The sequence below is a fragment of the Anthonomus grandis genome, chromosome 6 (assembly GCF_022605725.1).
Source record: "Anthonomus grandis grandis chromosome 6, icAntGran1.3, whole genome shotgun sequence".
In the NCBI taxonomy this organism is placed as follows: Eukaryota; Metazoa; Arthropoda; class Insecta; order Coleoptera; family Curculionidae; genus Anthonomus; species Anthonomus grandis.
The window spans coordinates 23502506-23519318 of record NC_065551.1 but is presented as its reverse complement, the minus strand read 5'-3'; the positions used below and the strand labels follow the sequence as shown (position 1 = coordinate 23519318).

The 16813-nt window shown below is 31.2% G+C and overlaps 2 protein-coding genes across 2 annotated transcripts; one reads left to right on the top strand and one right to left on the bottom strand.

Annotated features, from left to right (window-relative positions):
* Positions 1–564: 564 nt before the first annotated feature.
* LOC126737516 (golgin subfamily A member 4-like) lies at positions 565–16240 on the bottom strand. The gene is made up of 14 exons (XM_050442440.1): positions 16089–16240; positions 15298–15439; positions 15031–15199; positions 12555–12653; positions 12274–12493; positions 12036–12217; positions 11762–11980; positions 6802–6945; positions 6605–6739; positions 6436–6546; positions 6176–6376; positions 986–1104; positions 823–925; positions 565–769 (listed from the first exon to the last, which is right to left on the bottom strand). Exons 2-14 carry the CDS (start codon positions 15423–15425, stop codon positions 650–652), a joined length of 1950 nt encoding a protein of 649 aa, XP_050298397.1. The 5' UTR covers positions 15426–15439; positions 16089–16240; the 3' UTR covers positions 565–649.
* Positions 10297–11255, top strand: LOC126737518 (jerky protein homolog-like). The gene is made up of 2 exons (XM_050442443.1): positions 10297–10472; positions 10521–11255. Exons 1-2 carry the CDS (start codon positions 10422–10424, stop codon positions 11172–11174), a joined length of 705 nt encoding a protein of 234 aa, XP_050298400.1. The 5' UTR covers positions 10297–10421; the 3' UTR covers positions 11175–11255.
* Positions 16241–16813: the final 573 nt, after the last annotated feature.

Here is a 16813-nt window from a genome sequence, read left to right as displayed (position 1 = left end):
AAAACAGTTAAATCGCAGTCTAAAACGTTATGTGAAAGATGTTAAAAATCGATTTGTGCAAAGAGGCCATAGTTTAATTTGAACCTTTTTTTAAGACTTAATAATTTTTAGTAAATTGCACATAGAATTTCTATTAAAATAAGAATTATGTAGACTTAGATTTTCCATAAGTCAAACAATAGATTAAAATTTCTAGTGAAATAAGAAACGGCATTAACACAGAAGAGAACCAAGGATAGTTTTCTTAAGCATTCAACTTTTAACCTTTCGTTATCAAATAAATAAATATAATTTTAATTTCTGGTATGTTTAAAAAAAAAACAGTTTATATTAACGACAATTAGCATGTATACGAGAATTTTGACTATAAATTATAAAAAGATATTGCCTGTGATTTTTTATATCCGTGTAAATAATTCGTATTAGTTTATAAATAAAGACTGGTTATGTACAATTAAGTTTTATTGCTAATTACACCAATTTATTATGCAGTATAACGACAATAAAAGCAAAGATCTTACTCTGGTGTTTTAACTAGTTTGGCCGCAAAGGAAGCTAATAAAGCAAGTTTTTAAGTATGTTTCTATTAATTATCGTCTGATTTATAAACATTAAAAAATTCTAACTTAACACTGTATTAATTCACATATCACTTCAAAAGTGCGTTAGCTTCCGCCAATTGTTCCACAATATTTAAAATCCGTTGCGCTTCATTCTGAGATTTAATCAATTTACGTCCATTATCATTTAATGCTATTTGATGAGCCTCCTAAAAATAATTAATAATAAAACTCAAAACAAAGTGTTACTTGAACTGTTAACCTCAACTTGTCTCGCAATATTTAAGACGTTATTTCGCTCACTCGCGCAAATTTCAATACCTTCTTTGGCCGTATTGTAAATTTCTTTTTTTAATTTTCGAGTCCTAAAACAAATTAACAGAGTCAAATAAAAATTGTGCCATAAAAGTACGTCGTAAACTTACTCTCTACTGAGCTCCTCGATACGCCCTTTACATTCCTCTTGTTTTGTGTTTCCCAAGTCCATAATTTTTTTAATGCTATTTTTATGATGGGCTTCGAAAACTTCCGTATTCATAAGTAACTAAAAAAAAACAATATACATACGGATTTTCGAAGATCCTAGTTACAAGAGTTCTTATTATAAATACCATGTTTGAAAAGGATGTTAAAATCGTTATAAGATCTGTTACTTAAAAAGTTGATGAGAGTTACTTTAAAAAACATATTTCTGAGTTGCCTAGTAGCAATTTTTTTCTTGTAGCATTTAAATTTTTACAATGATGTACATGATTGCCTTGACAACGTGGTTTAAGGACAACAAATTGTTGCTAAATAAATGTAAAAAATATAAAATTAATATGTGCAATGACATTAGTCAGGATTAAAGTCAATGTTCGTATAAAAGAATAATGAAATTGTGGAGAAATATGCAAAGAAAGCAACGAAATCAAACGTTTTGCAGCAAGTTTCTCAATAAAAATACTTATATTTTTGCTAAAGGCCTATTTCCGAAACTCCGTAAAAAAGTTCTGTTTCACCAAGACTCTAATAACAAAAATGTACGAATAATTTCTTGCTTAAGACACCAACATGTACTTCATCCCATTCATATGAAAAAATAGATCTTGAGGATGAAAACTGTTTATGTTCTCTTCACCATAATCAAAATTGACATTCTATGTTATATCTCTATAAAATAAATTTATATAAAGTAAAGTATAAGGAGTTATATAATTTTATTTTAAAAGAAACCATACCAATTAAAAAAAAGGAAGGACCAAAAAAGATGAAAGCAAGATTAGACTAAAATTATGAGTTTTGAAGTTAAACTTTAGTTTTTTTCTTTTATTACAAAGTGAGAATATGACCAGTAGATTAAACCAGTGTAAACAAAACAAAAAATGTATGAGGTCGGTTAAAGCCAGACCTCCTATATTTTTTGTTTTGTCTATTGATTGATAATGCAGTGGCAGATTAGTAGGGAGGGACAACGATTGCAGTGTTGGATATGTCTGCTATTCCAATACGAAAACACATTTTTATTAGAGGTTAGAAACTAAAGTGTTTTCTTTCTGGTACCGATAACAATGCGTGACGACCAACGGATCAATGTGAAACTTTAAACTTAAAAAAAATCTAATCACTTGTTAAAAGAGGCCTACAATGGTAATTATGTATCTCATGCAAATGTTTTCGAACTGTATAAACGATTTTGTGAAGACCGAGAGAGCACCGAAGATGGCCAACCAGTCTACGTTGACCTGTTTTTGCTTCAACTCTTTGACTAAAATCAATGAAATGGTGCACGGAGATCGTCGTATAAGTAATTAGAGATTACTCAGATTGTCAACGTCGATGAAAAAACTGTTAAAAATTTTACATCACGAATTATACATAAAGAAACTCTGTGCGATGTTGCTTCCAAAAAAATCGAGAAAAAAAAAAGATCTGCTTAATTTTTCTAAAGATTTTAAATCATCAGTATGGGTATAGTATCACTTGCATGGCTCAATGAAACTTGGATATTTTACTACCCTATTGCAGCTAAGAGGTAATCAAGAATTAAAAAAAAACCAAGTATGGCGAAATCGACGTCGTAATGACCGACTTGGATTCATAAGGTCAAACTGTAAACGAAACACAGGCCTGACTGAGTACTCACCTGATTTACCCTATGAGCTTTTACAAGAGGATTTCTAGATTTCTGCAGGTCTTCAAAGCATTTGCTTTAATCAATGGAAAAGTCGAATGGTATATGGCGAGTTAAAGGCAGTACATCGAAGAGGGGCATTCCATTGTAGAATAATTTTAAAAAGAAAACTCATTGTATCTGTCTCACATATTTTAATTGTATATAGTGGCCTTTTATATATTAGCTCTTTTATATTTAGCTCTTAATTTTATTTATAATAATTTTCTCCTTACGTACATAAATATTGTGTATAAATGCTTTATTATATTTTTTACTATGTACACTGTACAGGGTGGCCAGATAAGAATGCAAAGTGCTGTATTTTGGAAACTATTCGTCGTAGAGACTTGCGGTAAAAAATTTTATAACTAAAGTGGCAAAAATAATACCGTAGAAAATATTTTTAGATTTCCAAGATGGTCGCCAGGAGGCGTAACCGCCATCTTAAACTTTTTAAGTGATTTTTTACTGAAATCTACCCAGTAAATGTTACGAAAAAATACAAATAAATAACAATAAATATCGGTGTAATAGCGTCTTATTAAAATTATATGATAACTAGATATTCTTTCTTTTTATGAAAAAAAAATTATATTATTGCATTTAATTTTTTAGAGAATTTTGCAATTTTCTGTTATAAGATCAAAAAACTCATTACAGGCATTACTAAGAACTAGACATATCACAGATAAGACGGATTTGATGGAGCAATAAGTTTGTTAAAATCCGTTCAGTCGTTTAGGAGTTACAGCTGTTTATTTTTAAAAAAAACATTGAATTGCCCTCCTCCACTTTATTTTAATAGATACGTCACAAAGTGTTAAACAAAAATTACTCGAGTAAAGCTGAGCTTTAAAAAGCATATATTTTTTTGTAACATTTATTGGGTAGATTACAGTGAAAGATCACTTAAAAAGTTTAAGATGGTGGTTACGCTCCCTGGCGACCATCTTGGAAATCTGAAAATATTTTCCACGATATTCTTTTGGCCACTTTAGTAACAAAGTTTTTCACCGCAAGTCTCTACGACGAATAGTTTCCAAAATACAGCACTTTGCATTCTTATCTGGCCACCCTGTACAAATGACGCTTTTTATTTTTTTTAAATATATTTCTTCTAAGACCGAACATTACAATTTTAAGAGATTAATGTAACAATCTGGAGTCAATGGATAAAATGAATAATAAGATAAAGAAGAAGAAGGAAAAAATGACTTGTAAGAATAAAATAGTTAATTTTTAATCATTAAACCAAGGTATATTAGCACATATATAAAAAAATATGTCTGAATTGAGAAGTATAGTGCTGTCCTTGTACTAAGAGGATCAAAAATTAAGGTTTTGGCAGTAAAATAGTATTTATTATGTAGTTACCTAATGTTAAGAAGTCCAGAGATGCTTACATGTTATGCCATGTCATGGCATTGATCAACTTAAATTCCCCAGTATTTAAAATCTTTTTTCTGTTTATTAAATCATTTTATTTTATTGAAACTTAAAGCAAATTGTAGTCCAGTCACAGTTTAATTTTTGACATGCCATGCCTGCCTCAAAAGAAAATTCAATAAGCGTCTTGGTAATATCATTAACAAAACAGCAGAAAAAATACAATATCAGGCATTAAGAGGTTATTTAATGCATTGGTAGGATTCCATCTTACTAGAGTATACTTAATTTGGATTTCTTTGTCGACCCATCAGACAGAAAATGTACACATTTATGTGATTTATGTGATATTTTTACAAAGTCAGGATAAAAAAAAGCAGCAGGCTATGATTATTATATAACTGACTAAAATGATTATTATTAACATACTAAATAGTTAATAATCCGAATTAAATACATAATGATTTTTTTTCCAATGGTGTCTTATGTAGTACATGTTTAAGTGGTATTAAAATATTGCTTTTTTTTTATTTTATTTTTATAGCAGTAAGATTAATAACTTTATAACATAATTAATTATCTAATAAACTTTAGAACGAATTTAATCAAAATATTTAAAAGCATGTCACAATTATATAAAGAAGTGAAGTACAACTGGAGTTTCACTAAAACTCTGTATTTGTCTTTGATGAGGTAAATAAATTAAGCAGGGTGGTCCATTGAAATAGTTCAGTAAGGCTTACAACTTTGAAAGTGAAAGTTTAAGAAGAAATCAATCATTATTAAATGTTCACATTCAAAACTGTCAACCTGGCTGGACAAAAAAAAACAAGAAATTGTACATTGTTTCTTTTAAAAAACATGAAAAACATGAGGTGTTGCGGTATAAAAAATTGTCCTTGGAATTTGTTATTATTTTATATGTTAGGTCGAGAGCAGTATCTAGATTTTGTTAGAAAACAATTTGGCTACAGTAGCATTACAAGCGGCGTGCCTCGAGGCTCAATATTGGAGCCGTTATTGTTAATCATTTATGTAAATGCATGCAATATGCAGACTAGTGAGAGAGAGAATATGCAATAAGACCTAAATACTTTAAAGTCTGATAGCAAAAAAATATTACAGACTGCTATTATATCCTGGTTTACAATTATCTAAAATCTAAAATGTTGACAAAAGTCAACAATTTATATTCAAGTGATCGTCAAGCGATATCTGGCAAGCTCTTTGGTATAGTTTTAGATGATAGATTGGGTAGGCACACAAATTTATGTATTTTGACGAGGTAAGGTATATTTGTGGTTAGAAAATTAAAGAATATTTTGGACAGCAAAACTTTAGTCACTGCATATGATTATGTTATTTATTACTCTCACATGCGATATAGACTAAAATTCTGGGACAACGTAGGTAAAGCATCAGATTGCAAAAAAAATTGTCCGAATAGTACGATGAGCAGGCTACCGAAACCACCGCAAGCCACTTTTTATAGATTTTAACTCTACCGTACTTTTATATTTATCTCCAATTAAGAGAAACACATAATGATAAAAATAAGTAAAAACCCAAGTCGGACTATCATCAGTATCGTAATCTAGAACAGGCCCCATCATTTCTGCAAGCACATAGGTATATGCTTGTTTTGAAAAAAAATAATTCACCTAATAACCTAATAATAACTATTTTATTATCTAACGCTTTACCAAAAAACGTAAAAAATCCCTGTAAAAAATTCTTAGACTGATTTAAAAACTGTCTCGTATATATATAAAATCTTATATATGTACCGATAAGCACTGTGACTTTCACACTTTTGATCTATTATTACAATAATTGTAACTATTTACAGAGTAATAAATAAAGATATTTGAAATTTGTCCTTTTTATTTTGTTTAGTACCGAATTTAAATAAATTGCTTGTCCAGTTTACGGTAATATTTTAGTTATGTATTTTTTATTCCAAGTCTTAATTTTCTTTCTTCTTGTTATGAAACAAGACCTTTATTAATTGATTTTTCTTAATTTTACCTAAGCATTTTTTGATGCTTGTAATGATTTTCCTTAAAAAACTTACTTGTTTATGTTTATCCTCCAATTCCTGTACACACTGTTTAAGCCTATCTAGTCGTTTTCTAGTTGAATCCATAACCATGTTAGTTTCAAACAGTTTGATCTTTTGTTTTTCTAAACTCTCTAGCTCGCTCAGATTGTTCTTGTATTCCTTGCACAGTACCTCTTGTAAATCGCCACTTTGTTTGCGCACCTCCAGAATTTCCTGCAATTACGAAAAAACATTTAGGCTAAAGATTAATGTTAATGAAATACATAAAATACCTCCAAAAAGCCTTGAGAAGAAAATCCTTTTGTGCGTAATTTCAGTTCATTTAGTTCCGGCAAGAAGGACTTTACAATACACAAGTTCCATTCGTCAACTTTATTTTCAATCTAAGTGTAATAAATTGTTTAAAAAAGTCTCCTTATTGGTAAAATATTAAGTAAATACCTCTCTGACTAAAGTTGAACGCTTATGATCAAGATCTACCCTAATATTCCAAAATTCAGCCAGCTGGCGTTCTTTTCGCTCAATTGATCTCTTAAGTTCTTCAATTTCGTTAAGCATTTCCAACTTTTGAGTGTGCTTAAATAAGAACAAATAGTCAAAATGTATTTAGAAATAAATAAAAATCAATAGTTACTTACCGTGCAAACTTGGTTTGCGATTCCTTCCTCTAGATCTTTAATCGATTTTAAAATATTCGCACGGTGTTCTGCATGTTTTGCCAAAAGCTCCGTGAGTTGTTCTATTTCATCTTTTAGTGTTTGTTCCCTGTTTTTGTCGCTTTCCTAAATAAAAGAACCGAAGAACATAACTATTAAAGAAAAATTGTTTTAGAATAACCATAAGAGTTCATTTGTGCCACTTGTTCGCTACTTATTCATATATTAATATTATAGGTTCTCATTGTTTGCTGATAAACTTTATGACAATTAGTACAGGGTAATTTTACTTTTTAACATTGTCTTGAAAACATCTTCCAAGAAGCACAATTAAGCATCAAACTAAATGGCACCTAAATCATATATGGTATGCAGACACACAGTCCTGATGGCAGACAATGACCTCCAAAGGTTCTTAAGCTTTGTGAGCTTAGTTAGAATGCACGACCGACTTATGGGAATTAACATCAGCATATAAAAAGATAAAATACCTAGTAATCCCACTAAGTTCCAGAATGCAAAAAATTCTTATATCACAGTTAAGACTTAAAACAAGTCAAAAAGTTTAACTCTCTGGGGGCTTAGTCGTGTGAAGTCTGGTCTTCAAACGTAGAAATCAAATGGATAGAAAAGCGAGAAGCTCATTCGTGAGGTTCAAAAAGGCCTTTACGAAAAAATGACTTTGACCTGACTCTCAGAATAAGATTCACAAAATGTTACGTATTGTCGGTCTGCACTGTTGTATGGGTATGGAAGACTAGACATTCAAGATTAGCGAAATAAATAGGTTGCAAGCATTTAAAATGTGAATCTATCAAAGAATCTTGAAAGTACTATGGACAGCAAGAAAAGCCAACAAGAAAATTTAGAGGACAATAGGAAGAGAACGCCAATTGTTGGGCTTGATGTGTTAAAAAAACGACATGTTACACAACGAAAAATACAATTTATTTTAATACAATTACATATGCTCCAACTATTAATACAAGGAAAAATAGACGCATAAAGGGATGTAGGCAGAAAGTGAATATGGTGGCTGCGAAATATTATAAAACACTAGGCAGGAATAGGAAGAAAATGGTTAGAAGTGATCGCAAACATCCATTAATGAGTAGCAACGGAAGAAGAAGAATAAAATATTTGAAGTTTATATGTGATTGGTGAAAATTGAGTAGCTTGAATTTAAATGTTTTCAAATGACTCTCTCAAAAACCATTTGTCAGCTGCCTATACCAAAAAGAATCTCAATAAAGTTAGGCAATTAATCATTAGCCAAACTGTAGATGTGTCTTGTCTTGGGGTATCCAACAGTTCTTTTAAAGAATTATATTTAGTCTCTTTACAGACCTGTAAACTTGCTTTATCAGTTGACTTATCTACTTTTCCAAGTTATTATAAGCTATTGCTGCTAATTATAGACCGATTTCAATTCAATGCACTTTGGTCAAGCTTCTGGATGAATTGGCTTACCTATGACGAACTTGCGTAGAAATGCAGAGAGCTTGTTAGAATCTAATTGCTTATCAGCAATATCTGTTTTCTACCTTTGAAAGGAAGAGCTATGTTGAAGGCATTTATACCTAATTCTCGAAAGCGTTCGATAGACTGTTACACTATAAGTGTTACGCATTTGGGGGTTATTGATTGGACTCCAAATCTTTTTGTCAGGCAGTAGTCAATGTATACAAACAATATGGTAATTTCATTTCAAAGGAAATATTTGTAGTCTCAGGCGTTCCACAGGGATCCAATTGTAATCCTGTTTAATAATGACATTGTTAGCATTGTCAAACATTCTTACAGTTATATAAACATAATCAAGACTATATAAGATTCTTGAACATACAGTCATCTCTTAATAATGTATTTATGTGGAGTTGAATGTAAATTTTTTTTTCTCTATAACATTTCTATATACGGTACAGTTTTTGAAATACTTAATCTGAGTATACCGTTTAGTTACAAGTTAAAGAGTCATTAATTTCTTAGATTATTATACAATACAGTTTTGTGCCTGGTACTCGAATATGTCTCTCTTAGGTCGCCTTTATATCAAAGGCAAATGGGTGAAATTATGTGTTCAGCAAAAATTCTTTAGATATTTAACTTATAAATGTCTTGTAAATATTAGAAATGAAAATACCTATAACATCGATTATAGTATTATAATGAGGGACTGTCCTATTGTCATATTTAAGCAAAAAAGGCAATTTGCTGATATGCTCCTTCTTTTAAAAATATTAGCTATTAAACATCTGCTACTTTTAAAAATTATTTGCTCCATAATATCACATATTTATTCTAAAATGAATTTCTGTATAGAAAATAGATAAATAAATAAATGTTATTCAATAACATTTGATAGATCTCGCAATCCTACTTTATTTAGTTATAGATTGATTTTACTTTGTTAAAGATAGTTAATTGTATAACTTTTATAAGGGCTTCAAATTGAAAAGTCAATTTAAAAATTACAATTTTATCTATGGAATGCGTCCATATATAGTTGAGGCATAATAAAATTGATTTATGTTCTACTATTAAATTAATGTGTAGTATGTGTACATTATAAATACAGTAGAGTTTCGATACAGTGAACATCCCTAAACGTGAACGCCAAAAATATCTCGCCTCTATAACGTGAACAAAAAAATATCTATATCGTTTTACCATTTTACCCGTAGGCATTAAGCGGCATTTCCTATGTTCCCTTTGTCGGCAACTTTAGTACTAACTTAGTGCTTTTGCATATCGCCGCCAAATTGTATATCTTGTTTGTACATGTTTGGAAGAGATATGAAATTTGCGTCTTATTCAGTGTTTGTTTGCCGATCAATACGAAACAAGCACGATGTCTACTAAGAAAATAAATTATTTAACTCTGGAAAAAAAGCCCAACTCTTGTCCGATGTTAGTAGAGGTTGCGGAGTTACCTTTTTAGCAAAAAAATATGGAATAGCCAAATCCACAGTGTGTGCAATTAAGAAGAAAAAAAACCAAATTACTTCAACAGTTGCCTTGACTTTTTCTGGACCAGGTAAACGAAAATCTCTTAGACCTTCTGAATTTCCATTAATGGAAAAAGCTTTGTATAAGTGGTTTTTGCGACAACGAGAAAGGAATGCACCAATAAGTGGTTTAATTTTAAAAGAGAAAGCCAAATATTTTCACGAAAAACTGTACGACAAATATTCCACTTTTTCTGCGAGCTCGGGGTGGTTGCAAAAGTTCAACAAAGCATTTGGCATATGCTTCCTAACAATAACTGGTGAAAAACTATCTTCTCAGCCCGAGCTGGTTTCACCATTCTTACGTAAACTTGAAGAAAAAATCAAGGACCTAAACTTAGACTATAACCAAGTGTACAACGCCGATGAAACCGGCTTGTACTGGAAGCTTTTACCCGAAAAGACTTACGTATCCAGTGAAGAAAAAACTGTCCCTGGAAGAAAAACAGTCAAAGAAAAATAACGTTTCTAGCATGTACAAATGCGACTGGACTACATAAATTGACTCCTTTGGTAATAGGGAAAGCTAAAAAACCACGAAGTTTTAAGAACTCTTACATTCCTGTACACTACAAAAACTCACAATCTGCATGGATGACAGCCGGAATTTTTAAGGAATGGTTCAAAGAAATTTTTGTTCCTGAGGTAAATTTCCTGCCACATTTCAAAATTAAAAGTTTGTTTTAATTTTAGGTGAGAAAGTTTCTTAAGAAACATGGTCTTCCAGAGAAAGCACTTCTTTTATTGGATAATGCCCCCAGTCATCCCCCAGTAGAGGAACTTTTATCTGATGATGGACTAATTCAAGTTATGTATATGCCTCCCAATGTGACACCCTTAATTCAACCTATGGACCAAAACGTCATTAGGTTGACTAAACTGCATTATCGCTCCATGTTTTTGGCAATGGTTGTAGCTAATAAATCTAAGGACATGAATGTCATTATCAAACAATACAACCTCAGGGATGCTATTTTAAACTTATCACGAGCATGGAATAAATTAGAACCAGCAACCATTAAAAAGTGTTGGAAAAATATTTTCGAAAGCCAAAGCAATGATGATCGTGAAAACACAATACCCTTGGCAACTCTTCGTCAAGAATTGCTAAGCCTGAATAGCATTGTAGAGACTAACCTCAATTTATTAGAAGAAATTGATCCAGGGCAAGACTTCGAACGTGGAGATATCGAAGAATGGAATAAAGATGACTTCGTTGAACATGATGAGAATTGTACTGCGTGTCTAATGATTCAGAAACCGAACGGGATCAAGATCCAGAGGTTTCTCAGGCTATGGATAAAGTCACTCACGTTGAGGCAGTTCGTATATTTAACAGAGGTCTAGAATGGGCGGAGCAAAACAATGCCGACTTCGAGGATATTCAGTCTTTACACAAATTACGTGAATGTGCAACTATTCTTTAAAACAAACAACGTATCCGTCAAACAAAGTTAGATAACGTTTTTCTAAAAACAACAGATTAAATATAAATAATGTACATTGTACTTACTTACATACATAATAAATATTTTTTTCTTCATACCATGTATAAACATATACATATACATTTTCAACTATGTATTACTAACTGTATAACATGTTTTTGTTTGATTTTCCAATAAAATATATATTCAAAGTACATATACATATTAGTTTATCATGCGATTAACTTTATCCAGTAACATGAACTCCTCGAAAACATGAACACAGTCATCCTAATTATTTCACATTATCGAGACTCTACTGTATTGTTCAGTTTTAGATAGGTTTAACTTTTGAGTTCAGAAACTTAGTAAACTTTTTAAGTTAAAGAAGTAAAGAATTGAAGTTTTAAGTTAATTTTTTTGCAAATTGGTGGGTACCATTAATAAAGAACTAAATCATTAAAAAATAATAAAAAACTATGTGAATTTTTGGTCTTGTACACTTACCTCATATTGCTTAATAACCTCCATTTTTCTCAAATTCTCCGCTAAGATGTTTGCATTTTCCGCCAGAATTTCTTGTAATTTTTCCTGTACAAGATCTGCATCCCTCTTGGCACAATTCAAGATTTCTTCCTGCTGCATGGCTTTTTCTTTATCTGCCCCTATTATCTCTGCTATTCCATCACAAAGGTTTCTCTCAAGTTCCTCTTGATTTGGGTTGTCCTTTAAAAATAGTTACAAGACCAATTTGAATTTCTGTGCTAAATGATTGTAATACCTGCGATTCACTTGGCACTAAAGCTCCCATAAATTCAACAATTTCCTGATCTATTAAAAGAGATTTTTGTACTTCTATATCCTGGTTCTCAATAAAGTCACTCATGATGTTTGTGGTGTTTACTTTGTCTATCAGCCATGAAATGATTGAGACAAAATGAGAATGAGCATGTTTGGTGTTGACTATAAAATAATATTCATTTGCTAAAAATATCATAACAAAACTAAAAAGAACATACTTGTTTTTAAAGTGGAAGAATTCACTTGGCAAGGATACCTAAGCAGTTTTAGATTTTGAATTATAATATCACCATAATTCTGTACATTTAGGTGAATATTCTTAAATATTTGATTCAACAAGTCTGATGTTATTTGCACGAATGTTGCTAGTGTTGGTGGTTTTAACTGTCTGCTAAGCTCCGGATCAAAATTACCACTGGTTCTAATATACTCTTGAATCTATAAAAAGAAACTTAAGAATTTTTAAAAATGTTGCGAAAACTATTTTAATCATTATTACCTTTTTAAAGTTATCCTCAACCCATTTCTTGTCATTCATCTGTTGCTGCATTACACTTTTTGACCCAGGGGATTTTGTCATTCTATTTATACTTGAACCCTTAAATATTAAAATGTATAGGGATTCTTGAGTGGATTCTTGGGGTTGTATAACCACAGTCTTAGCTTATATTAATATTTTAATATTTATTATTTTATTCACTTACATACAGTAGACTCGCATTATACTGAACACACTGTCTAGTGAAATATTCTAAATATTTCTGTCAAGTGAACAAATTGATTCTCGAAATAGTAAACCCAATAGTTTTATTAGGTAAACAAACAAGTTAAGACAAGAAAAAGATATAAAACGGTTTGTTTCTTTCCAGGCAATTAGTTTTCTTCAGTATTTGGGTGCAGAAGGTCGCGTCACGCGGCCAGAATAATTATGGCAAAAATTAGAAAGCATTTAACCCTAAGCAATAAAGCCAAAATATTAGAAGAATTAAAGAAAGGTGTTGGAGTGACCGTTTTGTCTAGACAATATGGTGTTGCTAAATCCACTATATGCGCGATTCGTCACAGAAGGATAAAGATTTTGAAACGAGTCAACAGTACTTTCACAGGACCTGGAAAAGCGAAAACTTTGAGACAATCAGAGTGTCCTAGAATGGAAAAAGCTTTATATAAGTGGTTCTTAAAAAGAAGGGAGAGAAATTTTCCGGTAACTGGTTTAATGATCCAAGAGAAGGCCAAGTTACTTCACAGTCAATACAAGGAATCTCCTTCTTTTAATGCGAGCAGTGGTTGGATGCAAAAGTATAAAAAACGTTTTGGAATACGCTTCCTAACGATTTCAGGAGAAAAATTACCGTCAGAACCCGAGCTTGTTGATCCTTTTAAAAGAACTTTACGCCTAAAAATAAATGAGCTTCAGCTAACAAAAGAACAGATTTACAATGCCGATGAAACTGAACTTCTGCCCGGAAAGACATATGTAGCTCGCGAAGAAAAAACTGCCCCAGGTAGGAAAACCGAGAAACAAAGACATGCTCAAACGCGGCAGGTACTCACAAAGTTAAACCATTAATTATTGGGAAAGCAAAAAATCCACGTTCGTTTCGAAATTTTAACTGTCCCGTCCATTATAGAAACTCCAAAACTGCTTGGATGACGGCAGCAATTTTCAAACAATGGTTTCACCGAATGTTTATTCCTGAGGTAAGTTTTGTCATAGGAAGACATTTTAAATTTTACCATCTTTGTATCTCGAGAATTAGAAAAAATGGTTTCAGTCCTTTTGGACTACGATTTTTACAAATTTACGCCCTTTTTTTATTCCTTTTAAGAATTTAAACTGCACATTATTCTAGCATTTGTTCTTGTCTTAGGTTACGGAATTCCTACAAAGCCAAAACCTTCCAGTTAAAGCCATGCTTTTGTTGGACAATGCAGCAAACCATCCACCTGCAGAACAGCTAAGAAGTGATGATGGTTCCATTTTCACTGTTTATATACCACCTAACGTTACTCCGCTAATCCAGCCAATGGACCAAAATGCTATCCTATCTGACAAAACTATTTTATCGAAAAAATTTGTTACTAACCATAAACTAACCAGGATATCGTAGATACCCTAAAACATATTTCGTTAAAGGACGCCATTCTAAATTTGGCTTTGGCGTGGCGAAATTTAAGGCCTGAAGTTATAGAAAAATGCTGGCATAATTTACTTTCACCATTAGCCGACGAAGTTGACGATGAGGAAGATAACATCCCCTTAAGTGTTTTACGGAGCCGAATAAGAAATGAAGACATTGACAGAGTGAGATCAGAAATCATTACTTTATTGCAGACTTTTAATCCAGAAGTTTATGTTCAACCTATTGATGTAGACGATTGGAATAAAGATAACTTACCTGACATAAAAGAAACTAATGACCAAAGTGAAAGTGATGGAAACGATCAAGATGATGGAGTACAAGAAGAAATGGTAGTAAATAAGGAACGAGTGACAACAAATTGGGCAATAAAGTCGATTAAGAACATCCTTCAATGGGCCGAAGAAAATGAAAATAAAGTGGAATATTCTAGTATACTCGTTTTACAAAACTTAAGGAATATGATGGTGCAAACAGGACTAAAAAGCAAACAAAACTTACTTAATTTTTTGAAAAAATAGATTAGATTGCCGTCTTTTTATTTTATTTTAATTACATATGTAATATTTTTTCTGTTTCACATTAATAAAGTTAGTTTTCTAAAGACAAATGTTGCTTTAATACATACATAAAAAAAAATTAATATAGTGAACTGGATGTGCATTAATTAGTTCACTATATCGCGAGTCTACTGTATATCCAAAAAATAATTATCATTCATTAGATATATTTTATGTTTGTGTAACATCAAAGATTCTGGGTACAATAAACAACCCTTCATTTCTAGTAGTAAGCTGTAAGTAATTTACAGTTTTTAAAAAACATTATTTTTACCCTGGATCCATAACTGGAGAGAGATGCACTTCTTTTCCTCTCTTTTGGGTTTGAAAATTTCCTGTCACTTCCAAACAAACTTTTTTTATATGCAGGTGTGTTATTCTCAAGACTTGGATCTCTCTTGGAATAAATGTCTGGAGTGCGGTGTTCAGTACTAAGTTCTCTCCTAGAAAATATTGAATTAATAAAACCTTTACTATTTAGTTTAATTTATTGGATATTTATAGAAAAAAAGAACAATTTTTCTAAGGTGATTGAACTCACCTGGGGGCCAGCTGGTATGGATTGTCTTTTCCCTTTGCTATTGAACTTCTCATTCTTTCCCTTGACTCTCGACGATTTTGCAGGGACATTGGTAAAGGAATACTTGAGGCAGAGTTTGATCGTCTCATTTAGAATTTTCTACCTTGAAATTTAAAACAAATATATTATCGATGGAAACTGATTATAGAAAACTAATATCATTGGCTTATTGATAGTTCTTCAATATGCCATTATAAATATTTTATTTGGGAATCATTATCAGCATTTAATAAAGAAAAATCTAGAAGCATTTACACTAGATAATAAACCATTTTTGACCAAACAAGGATTTTTTTGCTCTTCCTGTAATGAATTTAAGAGATATTATACATTTTAGTGTCTTTTTATATTTCATCTGATCTCTAATGTATTGGAGGTTCTTATAAGATTCAGAAAAGATTTTCAAAATTAATTTATTTTGAACACAATATATATCCACCCCTAAAGATTCTTGGGTGAAAATGTTAAATATGAAGCCTCTTGTAAGTAGAACAACAAATTTTTCAATTTGAAATCAGATTGACTGTCCCGCTTCAAATTTGTGTTTTCTGTTTAGTAGTATATTAATAACTAAAAACTTTTCATTGAGTGAATGTTTTTCGATGACTGTGTGGATAGCGACATAACACTCAAATGATTTAAAGAAGAATTGTTTATTATTTTAAAACTAAAATTATTTTTTTAAATATTTTAATCCGACTTTTGCCCTATTTTAGTTTATAAATAATTTTTATTTGTTCTTTTTAACTTACTTTTATTTCGCCACTTAAAATAGAGAAATAAATTAATTAAAATGTAATTTAAGCTCGGTATAAAGAAACAAAACTTTTTAATAAGGAATTAGCAAAATTAATAAAATCAAAACACAAACAGGAAAAACGACCATCGAAATCTAAATTTTAAATCTGACAACTTTGACGTTTTGACGTCAAACGACATCAGAAGTCAGCACCTTAAAGCAGCGGACGTACTACCTAGCGAATAGATGGCGTATCTGTTGCGTCACGGCGCGTGTTTGGTGGACCACACTTAAGGATGATTTTAGGATCTTTTGAATGTTTATTAAAGTTCAAAAAAATAATTTATTAGTAATAAAAGTATTACAATTACTTTTATTACATATAATAGACACTTAAATTCAATTTCAAATACATTTTTATTTTGATGGTATTTACAATGGCAAATAGAAGGGTCCCTCGATTATGTACCAAACCGTTAGTATGTACCTATAAACAGATTGTATACATGACACAACTTTGGTACAATTTTAAAAAATATAAATAAGAAAAAAACTATATAAATATATCTAAGGACTAAAATAATAATTTATTCACTAATATAACTATGTATAGAGAAACTATGGCGACAGAAAAAATTAATTGTGGTGGCAGTGCCGATGCAGGCGGAAAAGAAAGAGTTGACGCAAGACAAGAAACCAAAATCGGGTAATGGGTATTAGGCAAAAAAGTACAGACAA

Bases quoted from the DNA above. Each gene is read 5' to 3' on its own strand.
- LOC126737518 (XM_050442443.1), top strand. From the start codon at position 10,422: ATGACAGCCGGAATTTTTAAGGAATGGTTCAAAGAAATTTTTGTTCCT. The intron at 10,473-10,520 runs GTAAATTTCCTG...TTTTAATTTTAG, and splicing joins AAGAAATTTTTGTTCCTGAG to GTGAGAAAGTTTCTTAAGAA.
- LOC126737516 (XM_050442440.1), bottom strand. From the start codon at position 15,425: ATGAGACGATCAAACTCTGCCTCAAGTATTCCTTTACCAATGTCCCTG. The intron at 12,218-12,273 runs GTATGTTCTTTT...ATTATTTTATAG, and splicing joins TTCTTCCACTTTAAAAACAA to TCAACACCAAACATGCTCAT. The intron at 6,946-11,761 runs GTAAGTGTACAA...TCTTTTATTTAG, and splicing joins AGGTTATTAAGCAATATGAG to GAAAGCGACAAAAACAGGGA.